The 19,026-nt window shown below is 43.8% G+C and overlaps 1 protein-coding gene across 1 annotated transcript in view; it reads left to right on the top strand.

The window, feature by feature from the left end:
- The window catches only part of xylt1 (xylosyltransferase I), an 83,115-nt gene that overhangs the window by 47,095 nt on the left and 16,994 nt on the right, over nucleotides 1–19,026 (top strand). Inside the window, exons 3-8 of the mRNA XM_035177428.2 lie at nucleotides 4,022–4,194; nucleotides 4,978–5,180; nucleotides 11,009–11,089; nucleotides 12,517–12,733; nucleotides 13,209–13,385; nucleotides 16,606–16,871. Of these exons, the coding sequence (XP_035033319.1) occupies nucleotides 4,022–4,194; nucleotides 4,978–5,180; nucleotides 11,009–11,089; nucleotides 12,517–12,733; nucleotides 13,209–13,385; nucleotides 16,606–16,871 (1,117 nt within the window). The remainder of the gene's footprint in view (nucleotides 1–4,021; nucleotides 4,195–4,977; nucleotides 5,181–11,008; nucleotides 11,090–12,516; nucleotides 12,734–13,208; nucleotides 13,386–16,605; nucleotides 16,872–19,026) is intronic.

Here is a 19,026-nt window from a genome sequence, read left to right as displayed (position 1 = left end):
CAAAAAATGATGTGTTCTTTCTTGAGCCATATCACATCTTTCCACCAAGTTTTGTGTTAATCTAGTAGGAGGGAAAACTGCACTCTGAAGGCCTTGTACTGAAAATGATTTGATTACAAATATTACTTAGAGCTGCCGTAATCCATATTAATCTGTGCAAAGGGTCTGTCACCCAATTTACACCCACCTACCCTGTCTCACCTCTATGATGCTTCATAGCCTCTGTTAGCTCATTGTTTTGGTTTCCATGCCTATAACTTTACTGATTTTAGTCTCTCTTTCACCAGCTCTGAGATGCTAATCGGGACAGTGATTCCTCCGTTGTATCAAACTCATAAACAAAAATGACAAGTTGGGCTGTATTTGTTAGATCTGTTGTTTTATTGCTGGCCGGAAAGTAAAACTGAAAAATGATTTGCGGTGTCCATTAATGTTTTTTATTCAGTATCTTCATTCATATCAGTAATCTGCTCTGTGGTGGTTGTTAGAGACAAACTGACACTTTGGAACAACTCTACTTTGTCTGGTTCCAGCAGCTCGGCAGCAGCAACAAGGCTCCTTCACTAATTCTCCTTCTGACTGAGGCTACAGCATCTTAGCTGTTCGCTCACCACACTCGCCTGTGTAACACTGTCTCTGTCAGAATGTGGTCTTGTAAAAGCTGATTGTTGAGCACACTTACTCCACAGAAGAGTGTTAACTTGATCCAAAAGCATTTGTCATTACAGCTCATCCAGTGCATGTTTCCAGCTGTAATGACCTTTTCTAGCACTGCAACTGCGTCCCTGCAAACTAGGAACCCTGGCTTTTCTTTTATTTCAAGAAAAATAATTCAAGTGGTAACCGCTTATAGTGATCACATTTGTCCCGGGCCTCTCTCACACACACACACACACACACACAGACTCAGCTGACATCTCTGACCCGCTACAGTTTAAATGAAGATTTGTTTGAAATGACCACCCCTTATCAAGACTGATCACCATATAATGATTGATACGTTACTTAAATTAGTTAATTCTGTCTTCATAATTCAGCTGGTCTCTCACGCTGACACCCACACACTCACACACACACATATTCACACACACAAACCCATCTGTAAACTGGGTAAAAACAACAGAATTTGTAAACTTCAATGCATGGGGACCCGGAGGAGATGGTTGGGCGCTCGGTTTGGCTCGATTCGGTTGAGACGGGGGGGTGAAGCTGTAAATTACTGACAGCCGGTAAAAACAATTACCTTTTTACAATCCAAACATGTATGAAAAGACCCAAAATGAACACTGTAAACGGATTACCTGATCACTATATCCAAATGATCTAAACAGCATTTATATAGGAACGATTCAGTCCCAAGCTTTTTGATCCATATAAACGGTCTATCACTATATTTACGCTGTATTTGTCCATTTCTCTTTTAAAGTGCAACATTCTGCATCTACTTTTCTTGACAGTCGCCATGAGGCTTGTCAATGCTGACACATAACAGCTACTTATGTGTTTTGTTCACCCTGACTGTGACCTGACAGCCGTACAGCCAGAAGGACATGTTATTCTACTATTTTATGTTATTTTCTTATATCGCTGAAAAAAATTAACTGCTGTCATGGGATTTTATTGTGTATCTCTCAGTTGCTTTCCTGTATTTATAAATTGCCTCACTGGTTGGATCAAACCATCTCTTGGCCTGGAGACCAGATGCCTCCCTGCCCCTGATTTACAGTCTATGTTTGCCAACCAGTCTTTGTGGATGGTTTTGAGGAGCACACACCGTCCTCAAGATGTTTAAAAATGCAATTTGGCACAAGCCCTTCGGGATATTGCTCAGCTCTTGTTCTAACCTCTCATATGAGCAGTTAAGATGGAGGGCGGGTAAGAGCCTGAAGTTACACGGGACGATAGAGGAAGGGACTGGAGTGATAGCAGATGAGGGAGAGGCAGTTTAAAAGATGGATGACAAGGGGAAGCATGATGAAGAGTGATGAGTTCAAGTCGAGGGCTTCAGTTTTTTTTCCTTTTGGAATACACCTGTGGTGTCTTCAGGTGCAGGTCGAAAAATACTACACGTTAAGCTCCTCTGCAGATAAAAACACATTCTCGACAGTAAAATCGGACAGAAAAATGTAAGTTCACACTCACACACACACACACACACACACACACACACACACACACACACACACACAAAGAGCAGTGCTCATTAGTTCGGCTAGCTAGCATAGCACACACTCTCAAAGTGCTTTGTGAAGCGACTGGCCAATTATCTGTGTGCAAAGCAAACCAGTGAACCCTCTTAGCTGGCCACCAATTACAGTTCAATCTGATATGGCCTACAGCAGCTCCCCTCCCTGAGCTGTCTCACACACACGCACACACACCCACACAGAGAGAGAGAGAGGGGGGGGGGGTTGAGTGACTGACAAGAGCCACGGCCAATTAGAGCCAAGGGAGCGTGTCATTAACCTCACCCTGGTGGTCAGACCTTTAAACAAAGCCGTGTTGGACACCTGGCCTTAAATTTGAATCAATGAGATTAGTTGGACGGGAGGGGCCGTCTTATACCCTCCCTGGCAACTCATAAAGAGGAGACATGTCGGACACTTGCCCTTAAATTTTGAGCAATTACAGGACCCCGGGCAATACACTCAGTGGAGCCTGGAGGGTCTTTTTTGTCTTCTTTTTCTTTTCTTTTCATTTTTTTTGGAAGAACCATCACCTCGGGAGTAAACACCCCCCACACTTCAGTATTCCCTCAGCTTCCTCTACTCTATCACAGACAGGCTCTTGGGAACCGAAGTCCCAAATTACAGTCATTAATCTCCTTAAGGCACATCCTGTGAACAAACATGTCTCATAAGCTGTGTGTGCACATTTGCTGTAATAACTGCAGATTCAAAAGAAACAAACAATTTCTGTGGTAATGTTCGGGACACTCGTCAGTGAAGCACAGCCTTGAGAAAGGTTTTTATTTTTAATTTTTAAGTGGAAGTGTTTGTTTTCGAGCGGTTAAGGCTGGTACGATGTTATGTGAGGTCACCAGTTGCTCTCCGGGGGTTGGATTATAGTTCGATAGTGGCTTGGCACACCCTGACCGGGGCGGCGCTCGCTTGTTGTTGTTTGTGTGAAATCCAAGGCACCTTGGGAGTTTTGCCGGAGAGGAATGATAGCACACTGTCAATCTTTGCTCCACCCTGGAAGCCCCCCAGAGAAAACGCTTACAGGATTCCTGTGTGACGGAGGATAGTAGTTACAGTGTGTGTAGTGTTTGGTAGAAATTGTCATAGTTCCAATTCAATCATGTAAGAAAAGGGATGAGTGAGCTGGGGTTTTGTGGTGCCGGTTTATGGTTCCACAGCGAGGCTGAAATAGATGTATGACTGTCTTTTCATTTATTCATGTATTTATTAATATTTTAGTTGCAGCATGGCTTCGGTTCCCTGTGCATAATTGTGACCAGTTTGGCCTCCTGAGAACAACTGATGTATTTAAATGAGGCAGCAGAGAGCAACACCTACACTTAATATCATAATATCATAGTCTTAACATACAGGAAGGCTTCTTGATTGGTCGTTATAAAACAGTTACTTCCTCAGATAACATTCACAGAGAATATATAATTACCCACTGAATTGTGACATAGCAGTTCATTATTATAAATATGCTAATCACCTCTCAAACTGATACTTACTGTGTTGCTTAGCAACCTTGTTGTTTAGCTATCTCGGTTTATTGTTTAATTAAAGAATAACATTGAATTATCATTTATGACTGTATTCATAAGGCTTTCAAATTAGCTTTCTTTGTCCCTTGAATTTAATTCTCAGTGCTCACCATCCTGTAATGACTAATAGCAAAACCTCTCATAACTTATCAAAGAAATAACACATGTGATTTTATAATCAAACAGCCACGGGTTATTTTGCAGATTGAGAATCCATGCAACTGTGTGAATGAAATGCAGATGAGTGAACGAATGAAGCACATTAATATTGACTGTGTTGTCTTTATACCTGCACAGGTAAAGCCAATGTGAATGTCCAGTGGGACGAGGACTCTGCTGAGAGTTTCCCATTAAAACCAGTGAGAATAGGGTTCGTCTTGGTGGTCCACGGACGAGCCGCTCGCCAGTTTCAACGCCTCTTCAAAGCCATCTACCACACCTCGCACTACTACTACATACACGTTGATCAGGTGAGACACAGTGAGCAAACGGGACCTGCTTCTAGACCTGCACTGATCTCCGGTTAATCTCCTGAAATTGTCCAGAGGGGCTGTATGTGAGAACCCAAATGTCTGAGTGAGAGGCTCCGGATGTTTTCCGGGAGTTTTTCCTGCCAGCCCCTAGTAAAAACTAGTGAAAAGGACAGAATGAGCACTTGTGAGAACACAGCAGGAGATATTCTGAAGGATCCACCACGAGAGGGTGGGCGCTTTAATCATGTTTCTAACATGTGAGAGGTGCAAAACTGAAAAGACAAAAAGAATACAAAACAATAGAAGACACTGTTAAAGATGTCAACTTAAAAAAGACAACAACATTTTTGAGCTTTTGGTGATAAGTGCAGACGCCAGTGTTGCTGTAGACAAAAAGATTTGATCTCTGCAGTGGAATTAATTTGTCAGTCCCGCTGCCTGCCTGCTGCACCACCCCTCACCTGAACGCTCCAGAAGGTTGTTGTTGTGAGTGCATCTGACCAGAGAATCTCCTGCTGTGTTCCTCATATGTGGGAAGGCAAACTCTGGAGAACGTCAAGACCCCGATGTGTGGACATTCAGAGTTCATGTTGAAAACACCTATGAGGTCCTCACTTATATGAAGCCAGTCAGGCTCTTTTAAATTTGGTCTTTGATTGATTTAAAGTAATTCCATTTATTTGTTTTTCAATCACATTAACTTTTGAAATACAATCTCCTGATGTCCCACAGAATATGAATCAATGTTTGGTCACTTTCATTCATCACTTTTCATTTCAGCGCTCCAACTTCCTGCACAGGCAGGTGCAGGCCTTGGCTGCACAGTATCCCAATGTAAGGGTGACACCGTGGCGCATGGCCACCATCTGGGGCGGTGCCAGCCTGCTGACCATGTATCTTCGCAGCATGGCTGACCTGCTGGCCATGAGGGACTGGAACTGGGATTTCTTCATCAACCTCAGTGCTGCGGATTATCCCATCAGGTAACAGAGCAGCATGTTGCACCACAGTAAAGAGTAGAGGGGTAGGGCCTGAGGGGAAAGCAGAATTTCTCCAAGAATTTTAAGTGTCCATTAAAGGTAACAAATCTTTGGATTGGACGTGGTTCTCTCTTTAAAAATGCAGCCGCACTTCATGTACAACAATAGTGGACAGCTCTCAGCCAATAAGGGAGAAATTCAATACACACAGGTCCAAGCTCCTGTGGTTAACTGTGAGCTTTAAATACAGAGTCACTCCAAACCAAACAGATCAATGAAGTAGAATCTCGGCATTTCTCAATCGCTATTCGTTCACATCTTCTCTTCCAAGCCCCTGCTTCCTTCCTTGCTTGCACTGCATTGAACTGGTTACATGATGAACTGATTACAGTTTAATTGCCCCGGGTCAATATCTATTGACTTTCGAGGTCTGTTGTGTACTGTACGGTCCGAAAAGTCATCTCTCCTTTTCCAAAACATCCCTTTGAAGAGGCTGTAAAAGGTCATTAAAAGCCACAAAGTCTACTTGAACTGGACATGTAGCATGGAAACAGGAGGAGAAATTTCATGAGTTGAACAGTTTTTTTTTTATGTGAGTTTATAGTCCTCTGGGAGTTCAGGGTCTGCTGGGTTTTTGATGTAGCTCTGCAGCAGCCAATTAAAATCCCCCTATTAAGGAGAGAGTTATCTCTCCTGCACAGCCAGATGTCCACCAGTTGAATTTAGACAAGCTGTAATAGCCACTGGCGAAAAGGAAGCTGGATCTGATGTCTCCACAGCTGGAGCAAGGATGCAGGGCCAAATGCGGATGTTGTGCGTGGACGGGTTCAGTCTTGTTGTGTTTAGCCGTTTTCAACATTTCGATAAACGCTGCTGACATGTTGTCTGCGCACGTGCCCGCTTTCCTGCACCGGTGTGTGCACGGCTGAGTTGAGTGTGTCTCAGCACTTGTCTGTGTACATGCGTGCATATCTATCCTGTTTGTGTGTCTGTCAGCGCATGATTAAGGGTATTTGCGAGTGCATGCGCCGAGACACTGTTTCCTTCCCATCTTTTGCCTCCTCATTTGCATGAGGGCGATGTTGTTGAGAAAAGGGCTGACAGTGGAGGTTTTAAGCCCCATCTGTTGGGAAACGAAACGATTGATGGAGCGAAGGAGGGAGCCGAGAGGCAGAAATGACAGGGAGAGAGACGCGGCAGTGAGAATAAACAGTTAGGGAAGGGGAACGACAGGGAACTGCATGTTTTGAAGACATGCAATATGAAAAAATGTAAATTGCACACTTGTATCTTTGCTTAGCAAGTGCATTTGTAACCACAGCTTGGATTTGACCGAGTCTGCACGCTGCATATTTTACTGAATTGAACTTGAGAATCTGGCTGGGCGCGGGTTCAAGCCCTTGTAAGAGTGTCCTCGAGCAAGAGGCTGAAACCCAATCAGCTGACAATCCTCTCTGGTGTCTTTGGAAAAAGGATCAAGTGAAAAGAGACCTTCTCCCCCCAACAAATAAACACATCAGCATTACATCATCATTATGAAGTCACTACAGCGCAGTAAAACATGTTGGCATAAGCACGGGCATCACTTTCGAAAAAGGTTTTCATTACAAGCATTACTTATACTGATCCTATTACATTTATCCAACTGAAACTGTCCAACCTGCTCCGTAATGTCCTTACATTACACAGGCTTGGCCCAAATGGCACTCGTCATGGTGCGGTCAGGAATGCGGGGGGCTCCCCTGCCCCGCGCTGCCCTGACTACTGCTGTTGTTATCAGTGGGACTGGAGACGAGCATTATTTCCCCTCTAATTCCCTGATAATGTCTGTCCTGCCGCATGGATGGCTCTCAAAGGCAAATCCAGAGCCCCTCACACCAGCAGAGGGTCTGTGTGTCCACGGGGAGATATACTGTGTGTGTGTGTGTGTCCAGAGAGAGGCCAAAGGATGAGTTACGCGCTTGCTTTGCCAGAGAGTACAACGCTCTTTCCCAGCTTTTATCTACAGTCTCCTTGCTTTTACCTCTTTTTTTTTTCTTTAAAGCCCCTTTCATAGACTTTATAGCAGCTTTTAAGAAGTCGGAGCTCTGTGAGACAATGAGTGGCTGCAGGCGCCATATCTCCTAATCTCTTCCACTTTGTCATCTGCATCAGGGGAAAGTGTTCTTTTTTTATATCTTAGCTCTGTTCCATGACTGATAGGTGCCATTTCCTGCAGTAAAAAAAAAAAAAAATCTTTATAGCACTTTAGAACTGAGCCAAACCATTTGAAAACATAAAAAAAGAAAATTCCAAAGTTACTGAACTTTTTGAAGGTTTTTCGAGGACCAGAATAACAACTGTATGATCCATCTCTCCTCTGTTTGAGTGTGAGTTCATAACCTGACAGCCAGAGTGTTCAGAGATTCCCCACTGGGATGGTATATTAAAAGTCCTCGTTATAAAAAGGGCAGATTATGAATTTAACAGTAAGACCATGGAAGTGTAACAGTGGCATAATGATGATGTTTAATTGGCTATGATATTGAAAAGGTGCACATTTTGGTATGGGAGGCGGAGTGGAGACTCACAGCAGTGTGTGTGTGTGTGTGTGTGTGTGTGTGTGTGTGTGTGTGTGTGTGTGTGTGTGTGTGTGTGTGTGTGTGTGTGTGTGTGTGTGTGTGTCTCTGTGTGCGCGTGTGTGTGAGTGTGACTGTGAGACAGAGCAGCCACAGGGCTGACAGTAAGCAAATTAGACCCAGTGGATGGGGTGACCACTCAGGTGGCAAATGTGGAGCTTGACATGAATTCCCCTTGCGCTATGTGTGTGTGCGTATGAGTGTGCGTGCCTGTCTCTGTGCATGTAGCGTATATTGTATTGTCAGTGTGCGTACTAGCAGATACACAGCATGCGAGCGTGTGTGTGGGAAGTAGAGACAGAGAGGGCTGTGATGTGTCTGTACAGCACATCATCAGTTAGGCTTTATGGCTCAGGACCTCCTAAGATAAGCCCCCCAGGCTGTGAAATTGCTCCTTCAAGAGAAAATGACATTAATATGCGCTTGTCCCTCCCCCCACTGATCCTTGAGCTTTTTACCAGAGCCTCGCTGCTCTTTCAGAAAGCCAAGCCAAGCCGTCATGAAAAGCTCCACCACAGATGAAATGTTAGAGCCATTGACTAGGGCAGAGCCTGCAGAGCAAAGCTTTTAGCCTGTCTGGCCCGCATGTGAGGAAGTAGACTGCTCCACAATGTAAGAGCAGCGTGAAGTCATTCATCAAATCCACAGATAGCACAATCTTTTGAATGATCCTAAATAGTTTGAACAGTCTGCAGGGGCTAAGGGGCTGAAACCGAGAGCAGCCAGGGGCTGTAATTGATTGGAAGTGACCCCAAAAACGTTAATGTTGGAGCTTGACTGTGTAGAATGATGTATGCAGACGATAATAGGCAGTTTTATCACTTATCGGATGATAGTTTCTCTCCTTCAGTGTGAGTTTAACACTTGTGACACTTGCGTATGAGCAGGATTGTGTCACATCACAGCTCGTCTGGAAGGAAATTAACAGGCAACTAACACATGCATCATGTGATAATGTGAAACCTCCAGTGCAAATACACTGAGAACAGACTTTACAGTGAAGTGGGAGATGTCGGAACAAGAAGGGGCTGAGCGAATCAATGCTGCGTACTGCTCCAAATTTAAATATATACATAATACATACAAAATGAATGTGTGAGGGTCAGTGTTAATATTGTGGCTGTGACCATCAACAAATCAATGTATGAGAAACACTGAGAAGTTCTTTCAGTTCAGTATGAAACTGTAGCGGATCAGATGATGTCAGCTGAGGGGGCGGTCTTCCCCTCCTGGGAGGGTGTGTGTGGGTGTGTGTGGATGGATTGACAGTGAGTGAGTGATTGTCATTGGTGCACAGACACAAGTACAGAGTCCTGTTCACTCTGAACCAGTGAGGAGATCACAGACAAAAACAAAAAAGTAACTTTTTGAAGCTCTGAGAAAGTTTTACAGAAATAAATCTGGCTTAAACATTCATAAAACTAAGAGTAAAAACAACCTTGTTTACAGTTCTGGGTGTGTAAGAGTGCTGCAGTCATTTATAATGGTGGTCAACAGGGAAAAAGCTTTTTGTGCCAGTGGGGAATTTTTCAGAGCACAACCAGGTGAACACTGGGGGAAAACAGCAGCAAGTCTGAGTGGAGGTGCCGTATCCAGCGCTCCTGTATCCACTGTGTTGTTATGGAGGGTATTTCTATCAAATCATTACAATATCGCTTGGGAGACCAAAATGACTTACATAGCATTATTATTATTATTTACATCTGTTGACCTAAAATCTTAGCAAATCAACATAAAATCATATGATCAAAGAGTAAAAAAATTCAGTTATATAAGATAAAAGAAGTCATTAAAGGTCAATCAAGAAACTGTAGAAAAATGCAAATAGGAAAAAGCAGAAACTGTAAAAAAAAAAAAATCTGGAAAGTTTCTCCAATAAAAGTGTGTTTTCCGAGGGGACTGAAAGGACCTCACTTACTCATGCAGCCACATTTCCTCAGGCGGGTGGTTCCAGAGCCTCGGGGCCCTGACTGAAAACTCTCTGTCCTCTTTAGTTTTGAGCCGTGTCCCTGCAAGAGATGAGAGACCTCTGCCTGAGGTTTCCCAACCATGTCTTGGTTTATATGGTACCGAAAGGTCATAACTGTAACTGGGTGAAAATGCCATGTGAAACGTAAAAGTTAACAGTGAACTCAATTCTAAAACATTGAACATGGAAGTCAGTGAAGCTAAACCAGGAGTGATGTGATGTGTCTATAGGTTCTGGACACCTGAGCTCTGCACAGTCTGGAATTGAGTGATTTTGGTCTAATATTAAAACAGACAGTTCAGTAGAGTACACACCTCCACCAAGGCCCAACAGTCCCCTTATTAAAATTCATTAGATCCAGATTTTTATTTGGATTTGCACCAAATTTCCCACACTCATAGATATCTATCCTCTGAAAAACGAACCTTTTTGCAAAGTTTTAGATTTCAAGAAAAAATCACGGATGCCCCTCCTGATCCTGGTCTTCACAACATTTTTATTGGTTCTCCTCTTAGTCATGCGCCCCCCAAAAATATTCACGAAAATCAGTAGTAGTAGTTTTTTGCTTAATCCTGTTAGGACAAAAACAGAACTTTCTTAACAGAGGTTATAATCAAGGCATGAATAAATAAAAGCATGCAACATGGCCTCTGTGTCTTTATCAGTAAGAGAATAAACATTTTTTTAAACATTATTTACACAATATATATCTAAGATGATGAAAACCTGATTGGATCAGCTTGGTGGTGAGATGTTCAAAATTTAGATGAATATGAGGCAGACAAGGAACGGCAGTAATGAATATTAATTTATTCCCTTTAGTTGAAAACAAAGCACCAGCTATGCTAGCCTTACACTGGCCAAAGGTCGGAGTTGGGTTTATATGATGGTTGATGTACATGATGCTGCACTTAGCTGCTAAAATCCCAGATGTTTCCCTGTGGAGTTGGTGGAGATCAAAAACGGAGCTAAAAGAGAGTTAATATCGTCGGCCAGATACAAAACTCCAGATTAATGATCATGTTAAATGATGATGATATGTCAGTGCCCCCTGGTTTCACTGCCCTCAAGTGGCAGAGGAGATCATTGTTGTATGGTCACAGTAACAGTACAATTAATTTGCATATAGCCCCAAAAGTCACATTGTTTCCTTTAGCATGGACAGATAATATCAAGGTTGTGCCTCTAGCTCATTCTAACCATGTGTGTCCCTGTCAAAGCTAATTCTATCTCTCCCATTTCAGGACCAATAACCAGCTGGTGGCCTTCCTGTCCAAATACAGAGACATGAACTTCATCAAGTCACATGGCCGGGACAACGCCAGGTGAGACGCAACTATTTCGTACAATTAATTTGAAAGTTTTACTTCACCCCTAGGTTTTGACTGAGGTGCCTCTCCTTGGAAATTCAGGAAATACATTTTAAATGCGGTGTTGGGAGGCGTAGCTAAGACACGCCTATCCCCCACCCACCTTACACACACACACACACACACATCGTAAATGCACACACAGATACCAATTAGCTCACCACCCACCCCTGACTAAAGGGTGTTAACCTTATCAAATATAAACAAATCTCATGATGTAGAGACGTCAAGCTACGTAAGCATTGGCTCTGAAAGGTCCAAGATGGTTTGAAACACTAGGTGGCGTTATGAGCCATGTTCAACCCATGTATGTAGATCCTTTATAAATGTAGTAATAAATGTAATATTAATACCAGCATTGTGTTTACTCAAAGAACAGAATAGTTTACAGCTCAAAACACGTTTTGTTGTGTATCATTACTTGAATCTCCCCACAACATCGCTGCCTTATTGTTTCTCTATGATAAATTGTGTTTCTGTGACACTCACACACACACACACGGAGCCAACTCCTGCTCCCATGGCGTGGTCACTGAATCATGACACCATTAGCTGCCATCTGTGGCTTCATTAATTCACCTTCTTGGTGGGGTTAGTTAGCGAGGTCACCGCCAGAACGTCCATCTCTGCTGCAACCCTCTGCTTCCTGCCTTGTCACGCCACCGGTGGAAAACCAGTCACCACCGCCACCGACTCTGAGAGCAAAAATACTCAAGAACACGTGAAGAAGAGGGAAAAGAAAAAGATCCAGCATGGATGCATGAGTCAGCGTGACTCAGCTTTATGTTTGCAGTCACAGTTTTGATTCAGTGCTGTATGATGGAGTGGGTTTCGTGCCTGATTTAATTTTATATTAACAACAGCAATGAGCTTGATAATCGACCAGTATATGCTTATGTTTGCATAAAACAAATAAAAATGTGTAAGAGAATAAACATCCTCTATGTATGTGTGTGTGTGAGAGCTCCTGTGAAGCACAAGGTCAGTGCATCAACAGTGTTTGTCACCCGTCGGATAACAGAGGGAACATTTTGACCTGGGTGGCCTGAATTTGACTCCCTGTCTCTAACACTCGATACGTTCACAGGAGTAACACCTTCATTATGTATGCAGGGTGTCGCTCGTCTTACTGTGGATAAACTCGTCTCGTGACAAGTGTGAGCAACGTATCTGTCGAGTCATTTAAGGCCGCACACGAAACGGCTGATTCTCCACATCCACACAAAAGAATTTCCATTTAGGGAAAGTAACGAAAAAAAGCAAAAAAAGCTGCTGATACTTATCTCTTAGATTTTGTTTATTTTTCACAATTAATTCATTAACTATGTTTATATTTAGTTGTCAGTCGCTGATACAACTCTACGTTTATGTGTGTTTATCAGGTTTATCCGTAAGCAGGGTCTGGATCGTCTGTTCTTCGAGTGCGACACCCACATGTGGCGGCTGGGCGATCGTAAAATCCCAGACGGCATCTCGGTGGACGGCGGCTCCGACTGGTTCCTGCTCAACCGCATGTTCGTGGAATATGTCATGAACTCCAAGGACGACCTGGTCACCAACATGAAGCGATTCTACGCCTACACACTGCTGCCTGCCGAGGTAAGACAGGAGAACACATGGTGATTGAACAAAGGTTCCCCCTTCTCGTTTTTCTCCATAAAACAGACGCGCACACACACACACTTGTCTGTGTGTGTGTGTGTGTCAAGTGTTTCTTAACCTGTGACTGACAAGTGAGCACTGCTCTGCTATAGAAGCCGTAGACACTGTTGTCTTTTGGTGTCTGTGTTAGATGTTCAGGGGAAGAAGAAGAAGTCGGAGGCCGACATTAATCATAAAGTGAGGTGAAGGTGTAAAGGCTGACTTGGAAAATTGGATGTTTATCATGAGCTGCTGTGAAACTCCATTCTCTGCTCCAAATCTATTTTAGTGTGTGGGTTCTGGCGGCGTAACATAAATGAAAAAATAAAAGGAATACAATTTTCTAATTTTCTTTCTTCGTCTCTCTGTCTCTGCTTCCTCCCTCCCGGTTTCACCTCGCTCTCCCAATCCCATTCTGTGTCCCGCTTTCCAGTCGTTTTTCCACACGGTGCTGGAGAACAGCGCCTACTGTGACAGCATGGTGGACAACAACCTGCGCATCACCAACTGGAACCGTAAACTGGGCTGTAAGTGCCAGTACAAGCACATCGTGGACTGGTGTGGATGCTCCCCGAATGATTTCAAGCCTGCAGACTTCCACCGCTTCCAGGTGAGGATAACACACAACTGTAATGTGGACACATTCACTTCATCAATATTGAGTTATAGCTGTGAGAGGGACCCCTTCTCACATTACAGATGTTCATAGCTGCTGATACTTTTGTCCTTTAGGGTTTTGTAGTACAGTAATGGAGTATTTTTACTTTGTGGTACTAGCAATTCTTCTGCTTTCACCTCTGCATATGTCATGATTTTAACAAACTATTATAAAATTACATTTGGTGATAACAGTTGAGCAGCATCGGCAATTGGTGACTCAAAACTACCATCTGATGAATAACCAATGTGCATGTCCACAGAGACATGTTTTAGATTCTAAAACATGTGGACGTTCTTTCTCTGTGTCACAGCTTGGACCAAAAACGTCTTTCTCACTTATGTCCAAAATCTCACTTTTAGCAGTTTGATAAAAACAGGCCCTGGGCTTTAAAGCTCCTCTGGATTAAAGGTCTTAACTTCAACTAGATGTCCATCAGAGACACACCCGGTAAACCCGATATCAAAATGAAAAGCATACATCGTTTTGGAGGATGTTTGCTGCACACACACCTCAGTGCATCATGGGAAATCTTCTGCAGTAATCTCTAAATTCTCTGCCCTCAAGGTTTGTCCTCTCACCCTCAGCATCCAGCCTGTTCCCTCAGCTTTCACAATCACTACGCGCAAAATTATGTCTCTATTAGTGTGACCCTGAACGGGAAAAATAAAATTAATAGTAATTAGATCCTGCCTGCCTTGGGTATAAAGGGGAGAAGAGGGTTAGTTAGCTTTTCAAAATGAAAGTGAGTGATTGGCAGTGACTCCGAGAGCCCCAGAGAATGTCGGTATCGCTGTTTGACTTTTAATGGGATCCTACAAAGTAAAAGCTACGAGACGAATCGAAAACATTCTGCCACAGTTAAAGACCCTCTCGGTGCTGTGACTCACTTGGTCTCTCCCGTCCCTCAAATACCAGTCCAAGCTGCTGCCCTGACCTCAGTCCTCTCTCCGCCGGACCTGTCTGCCATCTGTCTCGCCTCGGTCTCTGGCTGTTCAGCGCCAGCACATTACCACAGGTCCTTGGCAGGGCTGCAGGGTCTGTCTGGCACCCTGGTACCAGTGAAGACCAACCCTGGGAACAAAGCAGCCTTTCCAGAAAGCAGCCAGGCCCCCGGTATTTATAGGATTTAATATCCCTTTGAGAGCGCCATCTAAGTTTCCCTTTGAACATTAGCAGAAGGGGAGATACAGACAATTACAGTGGGCTGGGATTTGGTTTGCAGATGAGAGGAATAATTCAAGGTACAACTGTTGAGTTGCCCCACGTGGTGAGGTGCGCTCACCGGGGTCCTTCTGGAGAGACTGAGAGAGAGTGGTGCTTTTTGTCTCAGTGCATCATTGTTTAGTAATGTGTTTAAGGATGAGGTGCATTTGGGAAGTGCGTCGGAAAGACAGGCTGTGACAGGTCGGTGCTTTCAGACGACGGGTCAGAACGAACAGTATCCGGGTGCGTGTATACACTTAAACCCCCTCCTCCTCGTTTCATTTGATATCTTGGGCCAATCGCGGCAGACTGATGCATCGTCTGGTGCCGTGTGAAGGAGCACCAACATCCCACAGTTGCCAGTTTCAGCCTGAGAAAATGGCAAAGTCTCAGAAATGTGCCACAGCTTCGTTTTTTTGTTGTTTTTTTTAGCAGATAGCACCAGGGCGTTTGGTGCTGGGTAACTATCTGTAAACAGTTTTGTCACTGCGACTGAGAAGATGTCTTTGTGTTTAAGCCAAGCTGCGGAGGCGGCAGATTTCATGATGCACCATCAACCACACGAGCAACGGTGTGGCAGGGACAGAGAGGGTGAGACAGAGATGGAGAGGTGGAGGGGGAAACACACATACACACACACACACACACACACACACACACACACACACACACACACACACACACACACACTGGTACAAAGAACTGTGAGGAGAGAAATGATGAATGGAGGGAAAAATACAAAAAAGGGCCGGTGTTAGAATCAGCCTCTGATGTGAGGCATCTTCTTTCTTCGTCTATCACCTCTAACTGTGTCTATAATTCCTGTGATCAAACCGTTTTTCCTGATCAACCGCAGCCAATAGCACTTCATCAATACTTCCATTGATAAAGCAATAACCTTTAAAGACCTCTCCTGCTACATCAATTGTTTTCTCCGCAAATTTTCCTCGGCAGCTCCTCGTTTCTTCCTTTGACTCTCTGCTCTGGATCTGAAAGAGAAATAGATAAATAGCTCAGAAAAGAAACAGTGTCTTTTCTCCCTCCCATGAGACGTGGGTATTTAAGTTGGGTGGTTTCCTTGTTAATTATCAATTATAGTCGGGGCATTGTGTTCACTGGAATACATTTTAATTGACTCACAGGAACCACAGAGAGCATTGGTTCCAAAACTTTGAGTCTTGTGAATCCTTGAAATGAAGCAATGTTTAATTGTGACTTCTAGTAAACAAAGGTCAGCACATCCAGACTTGATAAACACAAGGTGCTGAACAGAAGTGACGGAAACCAAGAAGACAGGAATGATAAACTTGTAGGTAACGTTTCTGAAGAAGGGCCTGTGCCCGAAACATCACTTCACTGGGAGGTTAAATAAAAAAAGGTTTATGAGCGCATCAACTGGCGTGTGGAAATTCTCTCCTTATGATCCTTCTGACTTCTTATCATAGATTGCATACATTCTGTTGCCATTGGAATATGTTTTGGTGTCGACTGTGGCCTCGGTCGACCAGGGCCTTTCCGTGTAGAGGTTTGCATGTTCTCTGCCGGGTTCTCTCTGGGTACTCCGGGTTCTTTCAACCTGGGTGTACCCCGCCTCTCGTCCGATGCCAGCTGGGATTAGCTGCAGCTCCCCTCGCTACCCTGCAGGGACAAGCGGGATATGTAATAGATATCAGAAGTCCCAAGGTTGGGAACCCCTGACAGAGACCTCCTACATATGGACCATTTGAATTTAAAGTGCATAACAATGAATTCACCTTATCTGCTTATTTTATCTGCTGCATTTTATCTACTCTACTTTCTGTCGTCACATTCTCTCTCCTCTGCCCACACGTCACTTTCACACACATCTCACACATCACATGGTTCCCCCCTGTCATCCTGGCACAAAACCACGACTCAATCTTCTCCTTTTTTCTTTTTTATCTCACCCTTCCCTACTTTGCCGTTCCCCTGCCTCCTTCTGCAGCAAACTGTGCGACCCACCTTCTTCGCCAGGAAGTTTGAAGCCAGCGTGAACCAGGAGATAGTGAACCAGCTGGACACCTACCTGTTTGGACCATTTCCCCAGGGAATGCAATCGCTAAACTCGTACTGGGAGAACGTGTACGACGAGCCAGATGGCGTGGCCAGCCTGTCGGACACACAGCTCACGTACTTCCACTCCTTCTCTCGCCTGGGCCTGGCCAGGGCTGCCGCCTCGCTACAGGGTAACCCAAAGGATCACAGCTGCAGGTAAACACAGGCAGATTCACCTGTGCAAATACTCTTTGTCTACTTTTCTACATCTGCGCGCACATCATCAGACACCTACCTGCACCTAAATGCACAGGTGCACCTCACTTTGATCGTACTCTCAAAAGCTGCACATGTTGGAGCGAGAAACCACAAAATGTATTAAAGCCTTTTGAGTCTCTGCTGTCTGTCTATGTCTGGGATCATATGTCATGGAAATAGGATAACAATGAATAGTGCCAAATAGCAGCAGAGAACTCTGGGTAATGCTTTTCATTTTGTAACGTGATATCTTCCTCTGTCAGTTTATCCCTGAGATAATGAGGCTATGTAGGTCATAGCACTGAAAGCTGTCCCTTCATGCCAGCGTATGATTAGTGGCGATGTATGAATTCCTGAGTGCTGTTAACATGGGTGGTTCAAATGAAAAGGGAACACCACACTATAGCCAAACGGAACATTTCAGCTCCCTGTACTTCAGTAAGGGTTTTCATCAACATATGTTTTCAGTAGCATCTGGTGCAGGAGCATTTAAGTCTCGCTTCCCATTAGTTTATTTGCACGTTGATGAAGCCCAGTGATTAAAAAAGCTGTGACAAATTAAATCTGCTGATTCAAAACACAGAGCAGGAGATGCAAACTGCTTGTTAGTGTGACACGAATCTCCATGCATCTCATAGAAAGGCACCTCAAAACAAAGGATAAAGCAGAGAGACACGACAGGAAAGAATAAAAACATTAATATGACATTATTCTTAATGATGGCAACAGACATTAAGACTTTTACCCTCTTGAGAGAGGATATGGCAATTTAAATAAAACAAAGAATGAAGGAAAACAGTTTGAACGCTTGAAGATTCACAGCGAGTGAGTGGCCGTTTAGATGACCTCTTTTATAACTCGTCAAACACAAAACAAAAATAAACTGATAAAGTTATATATATATTTAATCCTTGGTGCTTATCACAAAAAGCTCTTGAATCTTTTAAAGAGTCTCTCAAAGAGATTCAAGAGCTTTTGGTGATAGGCACCAAGGATTTGTTATAAGCAAAAACGTCCTGTTCCGCCTCCTGCATGCTCTACTCGGGCGCCGCCCCTCGCCTGAACGCTCTGGACATTTTCCTGTTGTTATGAACATGTGTGACTTGGACACTCTCCTGCTGCATTCTTCATGTGTAAAAGGCAAACTCCAGGAAAATGTCCAACCAATTTCCCAGAGTTCATGTCTGAAAACAGCTTCACAGTTGTAGAGGAGGAGGAGGCGACATAAAGCTATCATCGAGTGTCATCGGAGATGGTTTTCTCCCTGTAAGTGTTAGTGGGGCACCTAGTGATTAGTACCCCACCACCCCTGCTGCATTGTGGGTGTTCTGTCCTGTGGGTAAAGCCAAGCAGAGAAAGGAAACATGTTTCCATCTGTCAAACCTCAAAACCATCTCTCCACTACAGCTGTTTCTACTCATACGCCGCATCTGTTAAAAAAAGAGAGTGAGAGCAGACCATGGGAAAGGAGGCTACATGTACGGGTGCGTTTGTGAATATGAGTGTATTTGTGTATTTGACAGAACGCTGGGGTCTCCGCATTTCTGTCATTGCCAGGAAATGAGCCAGTGAGGAAAAGCATTTCCAAACAAACCTTACAAACAAGCCAGTCTTCTAACGTTTACGTGTAACTGTTTTAAGTTGGCTGAGAGGCCGAAGGTCACTGAGCAAGGAAATTGAAAATGTGTGCGTGTGTGTGTGTCTGTGTGTATATAGTCTAAGTTTTGTATGTGTGAGTGTTTAGGCAGTTGACTCAAGAATGAACCTGTTGATGCGTCTGTGCATTCATGTGTGTGTGTTTGTGTGTGTGTGTTGCTTCCTTGTAACATATACACAATGACTGAAGTGTCGCCTGATGTGTGGGAGTTGTCTTTGGGCCCTTGGGTGAATTTCAGGTCATGTCAGAAGTTTTCTTAAGCAAACTGCAAATCAAAATGCCGTCTGTAAGGTGTGTGAATGTTGCATTACAGTGTTTCCCATGAAAACTGTTTGATAGTGTTTTACTGAGTCTAAAGTCTTTAATTGCATTTTAATCATGGTGGAGTCAATTGAACACAAACTTGATACAGGACTAAACTGCAAATTCAAATTCAATAAATGAGTGTCAGGTAAG

Source organism: Hippoglossus stenolepis, chromosome 2 (genome assembly GCF_022539355.2).
Source record: "Hippoglossus stenolepis isolate QCI-W04-F060 chromosome 2, HSTE1.2, whole genome shotgun sequence".
Lineage (NCBI taxonomy): Eukaryota > Metazoa > Chordata > Actinopteri > Pleuronectiformes > Pleuronectidae > Hippoglossus > Hippoglossus stenolepis.
The sequence above is the reverse complement of the archived record's forward strand: the minus strand, read 5'-3'. Positions and strand labels throughout refer to the sequence as shown.